Source organism: Gastrolobium bilobum, unplaced genomic scaffold (genome assembly GCF_033153095.1).
Source record: "Gastrolobium bilobum isolate Gb01-03AN ecotype WA unplaced genomic scaffold, APGP_CSIRO_Gbil_v1 utg563780, whole genome shotgun sequence".
Taxonomy (NCBI): domain Eukaryota; kingdom Viridiplantae; phylum Streptophyta; class Magnoliopsida; order Fabales; family Fabaceae; genus Gastrolobium; species Gastrolobium bilobum.
The window spans coordinates 11,558-18,003 of record NW_026897209.1 but is presented as its reverse complement, the minus strand read 5'-3'; the positions used below and the strand labels follow the sequence as shown (position 1 = coordinate 18,003).

Genomic DNA, 6,446 nt, shown 5'->3' with positions numbered 1-6,446 from the left:
GTAAGTTCTGATGATTGCATTGTAGGAGAACACGTTTGGCTCAACTAGTTGTTTAAGAGTAAGCTAGATAAATTATATAAATTAATTATGTACAAATTAAATGTTAGATACAATGGAGATAGAAAATATAAGCCACATTTTTTTTTTACTTCATTTTACTTTTTTATGCATAAATCTAACACAAAATTAAAGAAGTTGACAACGCAAGCCCATTATAAATATGGAGCTCCTCATTATAAATTTGCTACCCTTTTGCAGAATAGGATACAAAAAACATAAGCAAACACATAACAAGCCAAAATAATATAATAAGGAATCTTATGTCATCCTAATAATGCATTAAATATTTATCTGAAACTATATACAATTATGTGCAGGCATTGTTCAATCAATGTTCATGAAAAGTAAGATAGTTCATAACAAGAGTTTAACTAATCAAATATAAAACAAATTAGGTGCAATAGATGTAATAAGCCTTTTGTGTCTAGTCTCAAAATTGGGTTTTCCAAGAAAATTTTCAGGTTGCAGCCTCAGGAAATTTTCAGCTTGTTCACTGTTGTTGCTGGAGACATGAATGTCTCACAGTTCTTAGCTCCAATCTGTGCAAACTCTCTAGCAAGCATATTCACATATCCAGTTAAAGACTCCTTAAATCTCTTTGAGCAGCTTCTGTCACCCTCATCAACATCCTGAACCCCACCTTTGACCAAACAGCCAACTTGAGCACCTTCCATGTATGCTTTACATGCCACCAGAATATCACGAGCTAGGCTGCAGAAATGCCCCAACACGAAGTCCTCGAAATTCTGAAACCAAAAATAACTCTGACAGTTAAATTTTGAACCCCAAATAAAGGCGGAATGTACACAAGTTTAAGGCAATAAACTTATTTTTCTCAAAAATTGCATATTATCTAATACAATGTTTATTTCTTTTGCTCATCTTCCTCTCCATTGCTTTCTAAAAGGCACAAGCTTGCCTAGGAAAAAAAAAATACCCAAGGAGGTACAAGTGAATATGGCAAAACAAACATCTAGTAACAGAATACCATGCTAGATATACAAAAAAAAAAAAAAAAAAAAAATTGAACCAAGAGTAGAATCAAACCTTTGGAGGCCTTCTTATCATATACATCATTGTCCTCAATGAGAGAATGAATGTGTCCTCATTATACTGCAGGGACTTCATTTCACCATTTGCTGAACCACTCATATGTGCATATCCAGGTTCATTAAAGTAAGGCTTAGTATTCAAGATAAGACCTTGTATAGAGACTAGAACCTGCAGAATTGTTGAAACACCAGGAAGCCACTTCTCATTCTTGTTGCCAGACCAGGTGTTAAGTAGGCTAAGGCATACTTTGCCACAATTATACAAATTTGGGTTGAGCCGAAGACCTCCAGAGTGGTAGTGGACTTGCTGCAATGAAAAATGTCCCTTGAGTCAGACTAGAATTAAAAAAGGATGAACTAAAGTCAGTCAAATCAGCATCCTCAACCACATACCGGCGGTACATTGGGATAGCCACTAGGAAAGAAAACATCGAAAAAGAAAAGGCCATCATGATAAGGAGTTCCTTCTGCTCCAATAATCACAGCCCTCAAAAGATCCATCCTTGATTCATAAACTCTGACAAATATTGAATCTGATAGGGATAAAAGAAAAAGAGTCAAAAATAGAAGGAGATTGAGGAAAACACCACTGGCAGGATGCACATTATGGTATTTAAAACACAATTTCACAGTTATTTCTAAGTTCTAACATCCGATTTCAGAACAAGTATCTGGACTCCACTGAGGAAAAAATTAACAAGCGCTCCTCCATAGGGATATACATAAAGAAAATTGACCAAGACAATAATGCCCTTTGGATATGACAGGAACCAACCATGATTGGAGTTCTATAAAAAAAAATTAACAATGACTGGAGACAACCCACACAGTACAAGCCCATATCAGCTTGAAAAGAAATTGAATACCAAACGCAATATGACAAGGCTGGAAAGTATTACAGCTAATTTGTAACAGGAATACTAAGTCACCTGGCAAATCCTTCTCCAAAATCTTCCACTCTTCCTGGATTTTTTTAGCCCAATTTTTTGGATTCTGTTCAGGAAATAGGTTCATGGTAAAGCCAAATAATTAAGATTGGAACTGAAACAAAGTGCATCTCAAATAAATGTTACCTGCTTCGAATTATTGCGAATAAAGTAATGGTCTGAAGTGTCTTCAACAGTGTCAAATTTTTTAAAACTTCGGAATTTCTTCAGAATTTCATCTTTGACTTCATCAGAGATATTCACAAGAGGTGTATCCACAGCTGTTCTATTATTTCCATCTCTGGCAGAAGTGTGAACCCAGGTGTTATCAAACACCTGCTCAGGAGGGGCATGAAGAGGATCAAATGGATAATAAATTGGATTAGCTGTATGATTATTAATTAATGGCTTAAAATTATGGGAATTCTTCCACCAAGGGTTTTCTGATTCTATTCCTGGAGGATGCAATAATCCATGATGTCCAATGAAATTTGACTGGTATGAACTGCTACTACCACCTGGTTTCTTAGCACTTTTAAATTGCCGCGAATATGGTGGCTGACCTGCATTTGGCAGCTTCAATGCCTCTGAATTATCAACAAAACCATGGTTAGCTGAAGCACCAGCAGTGGCAGGCTTCTTTTTACTCTGGAAAGGTCCCAAAAACCAATGAGACTTAGATGACTCTACTCCTAATGAAAGATTCAAATCGCGCCCTCTGCGTTGTGAAGTAGATGATTTCTTTTTACTAGGGGCAGATTGAGAAAATAATTGAGGAGAAGACAACTCTGTTCCAGAAGAGTGATGAACATTATCCATTTTGATTTGCAAATTAGGACTACCCGCTGAAGATCCTTGGATTTTAGAGTTAGTCGGCTCTAATGACCATGAAGGTTTAGAGGAGGCCGACACCTGACTATTTTTAGCATCTGATTGCGTAGGACACCAAGGATACGATGTACTATTTCCAGCCTTGTTCAAACCTAAGTCATATTCTGGCAACCAAGTAAAAGGAGCCTCAATTCCAGGAGGTATATCCACATTATCAAAGTGTGCCTGTAATAAAGCATACTCATCTACATCCATATAATCTTCTGTAAACATATCAATGTAGTCATCATCATCATATGATTGATCAGAACAATGACCATCAACATTGATTAGATTATGTGATACTGAAGGGTAACCATTAGAAGACCCAATCCCACTAACTGCTCCAAAATTTTCCAGATCAGGCTGAAAAAAAGTATAATCAGACACTTCCTGAAAAGGATTCCAAGCAAAATGTTAAGAGTCGTTTTCATGCTCGAAAACATAATATCAATCTGCTGCAAAAAAATAACAAATAACAAATCTTGTACAAACCACAACTTGATGATCACTATAACCATCATGAACGGCTTCAATTGTCTTCCCCTTGTTACTTTTACCAACTTTTTCACCAATTATCACTAAATCCGCAGACTCATCATCATCATTGTCAATGTCAATCACGTCATGCAAAATGGCCTAGAAAAGTAAATACAATTGTTATAAGCGAGTAAAGAAAAGAAAGATTTGTAGAAGCATTCCTAAAACAAGGATAAATAAGAGTGCAGAAAATTATATATTTATATCAAAGAAAAGAGTACCAAAGGAATCCCCTTAAACAAATCTCCCTTCTATTTTAAAAACCAACAAACCTCCCCAAACTGTAAAACCATACCTTGATAAACCTACAAAATCCAACCTTGATTTTTCTTTATTTTTCCAAAAACTTCCTGCAAGTAAAAGGTTTCTCTAGGTTTCCAAAATAAAGGGGACATTTATGTAAAAAAACCACTCCCTATTAAACCCCGACTAGTGAGGGTAGGGGTGAGAGCAATCCTTGTACGCAGTCTTACCCTTGTATATTTGCAAAGAAAGCTATTTCTCGAATTCAAACCCATAACCTTTCAATCAAAAAAGAACAGTTTTACCATTGCTTTAGGCTCGCCCTCTTGTAAAGGGGAGATTTATGATTTATTTAAAAATATAACTATGCCAGAGAAGAGACCAAAGCAAGTAGCTCAAGTCCAAACCTTCACATATAGTAGAAAAAAGAAAAACAAATCAATACTATTATAGAAAAGCATTCCCTCACTTGGCGTCTTTTTTACTTTTCCTAAAAACACAATGTTCTGTTTATGTTTCTCCCATAATTGCAACAAGAGGACAAATTCTAATTACAAATTAAACACAAAGGACCAACTGTTACACATGTTCCTACTTTCAAGTTTCAATAACTGAAACACATATTTACACAGAGGAAACAGGCAGGATAACAGAAAAAACTAAAAGCACCTAAACATCAGAGGAATAAACAAATAAAAGAAACAGCATACCACTACCCAAACCACAAACTGTTTGATTCTAAATTTTCCTAAGTTCGGAGAGTCGGAGACAATGTACATTTCATCTGCAACAGACTTACCTATAAATGACACAAAAGTAGTTCTTGACTTGTTCATCATATCTAATAATAACAGATACCCAAAGGCCAGTCACAACCAGAGGATAAAAAACACCATATGCATGATGGGAAAATAGCATAGAAATATCAAATCTACCATTGGAGCAAACTAACAGTAAAAATGTAGTGATGCTAACAGAAGCCTATCACACATGCTTATATCAGTTTTACTGTCTTGATTTCATCAACCACCAATAAGATATTACTACTTTGTTCCCAAGTCCTTAACAAATTAAGAGAGGTACTTTAATTTATCTACTAACTCACCTCAATCAAACTGTCTTATTTATATGGCCACAAGCAAATTAGAATTAATAGGACAAAGGGAAATAAATAAATATACCAGCACAAATAGTTTAGTTCACCTGATCTGGCCATACGAGAATACAAATTAATAAACTAATTCTTAATTCTTTCTTGGTTTAAGAAAATATATGGGCAAATGCAATTGACACAACCCAATTTGCAGTGGCATATATATTATCCTTGAAGATCCTAAGAAATATGTCCAGCCATATCCCATAAACACCATTCCCCAAGTTGCCCCCACAACGAAGTTCATATAACCTTACATTTCCTATGAATCATATCAACAAAATATTATCAGCAACTCAACATGTAGAGCACATATTCCCATAATAGAACAACCTAAGAAGAAACAACTACATGATTTGGAAGTTTCTCCATCACAGGAGACACCTATTCTTGAGTAACACAAACAACACTTGGGAGAAAAAGGATATGGTCAACACTACAGTTATAAAAAATTTAAACGGAAATTTATCCAAAGGTTATGCATAGAATAGAATAGCATAGCCCCTTTCTAAGAATACAGCAAAAGTCCCTAAACCCCAATTCCTTTTGGTAACAATAGTGTGATCATCAATGAAGACCCATAATCCATTCAAAAGCCACAAACAAAGCGAACCAAGCTGGATACTTCATAAACTAGCCAACATTTACAATGTTGCAACCAGGACATTCTCAACACACTAAACAAATTCTAAGAGTAACAAAAGCAAAACCATTGACTTCAAAGTAAAAACAGGAAAATCAGGTCAACTGAAAACAAAAAAAACAGTGATCACTGCTGAAAAGTGAAAACCCAGATTAAAATTTTTAATTTTTTTAAAAGAAAAATTAAAACTTTGAATAAATTAACCACCCCCCACGAGACCAAAACTAAATAAATAAAAACCCCACGAATTTCAGAAGAAAAAGAATGAAAACTTTGAAACTGTGGCAGCAGGGATACCTGTTTCTGCTTCATCAATCTGGAAGAACGATGAATTGGGGGAGGAATTTCAACGACGTCAGGATCCATGAAGCGAGAAACTGCTACACGAATATCCTATCCTGTTGTGTTTATTGATGTTGGAACAGTCAGAACACGAAAACAAAAGAAAAGAAAAGAAACAGCGAAAGAGCGAGCGAGTGAGAGAAGAGTGAACGTTCACGCGGGGTCTTATATGCTTTATTCAGAAGAGAGAAAGAAAGTGAAAGTAAAAAAAGAAAACAAAAACACAGAGAAAGAGAAAGAGAAAGAGAGAGAGAAAGAGACAAAGGGACTTTGGTGAGTTCCGAAATGAATATTTTGACGACGAGAGCCTCGGCGGCTAGATTGATCGGCTCCTCACCTGAGAATTTTTTTTTTTTAATATGTATTTTCGCGATACTAACCGTTTAGGTTAATAAATTTTATTAATATTTATGATTCAATAAATTATGATTATTAAATTTATAAAATTAATGGATAAAATTTATTGTCAAATTTTTAAATTTGATATCAATATCAAAATTTCCCAAATATTTTGCTTTTGAGATGGGAAAATTGTATGTTTTATGATCTGTTTTTAATAATTAAAATACAAAATAAAGCTTATTTGTTTACCTGATTTTTGTTTTTTTTTTGGAAAT

General features: G+C 34.8%; 1 protein-coding gene across 2 annotated transcripts; it reads right to left on the bottom strand.

The window, feature by feature from the left end:
- Positions 1-331: 331 nt before the first annotated feature.
- On the bottom strand, positions 332-6,176 carry LOC133304921 (probable ubiquitin-conjugating enzyme E2 26). Of its 2 annotated transcripts, XM_061505007.1 has the most exons (8): positions 6,091-6,176; positions 5,785-5,885; positions 3,404-3,547; positions 2,186-3,301; positions 2,042-2,105; positions 1,506-1,645; positions 1,108-1,419; positions 332-806 (listed from the first exon to the last, which is right to left on the bottom strand). In XM_061505007.1, exons 2-8 carry the CDS (start codon positions 5,851-5,853, stop codon positions 531-533), a joined length of 2,121 nt encoding a protein of 706 aa, XP_061360991.1. In that variant the 5' UTR covers positions 5,854-5,885; positions 6,091-6,176; the 3' UTR covers positions 332-530. The 2 variants fall into 2 exon arrangements, with proteins under 2 accessions (XP_061360991.1, XP_061360990.1); XM_061505006.1 differs by lacking the exon at positions 6,091-6,176 and having other exon boundaries at positions 5,785-6,080.
- Between the last annotated feature and the right edge of the window lie 270 nt (positions 6,177-6,446).

Excerpts from the sequence above, each read along its gene's own strand:
- LOC133304921 (XM_061505007.1), bottom strand. The coding sequence starts at position 5,853 with ATGGATCCTGACGTCGTTGAAATTCCTCCCCCAATTCATCGTTCTTCC. Across the intron at positions 1,646-2,041 it reads TTTGGAGAAGGATTTGCCAG|ATTCAATATTTGTCAGAGTT; the intron begins GTGACTTAGTAT and ends TATCCCTATCAG. Across the intron at positions 807-1,107 it reads TGATAAGAAGGCCTCCAAAG|AATTTCGAGGACTTCGTGTT; the intron begins GTTTGATTCTAC and ends TTTTGGTTTCAG.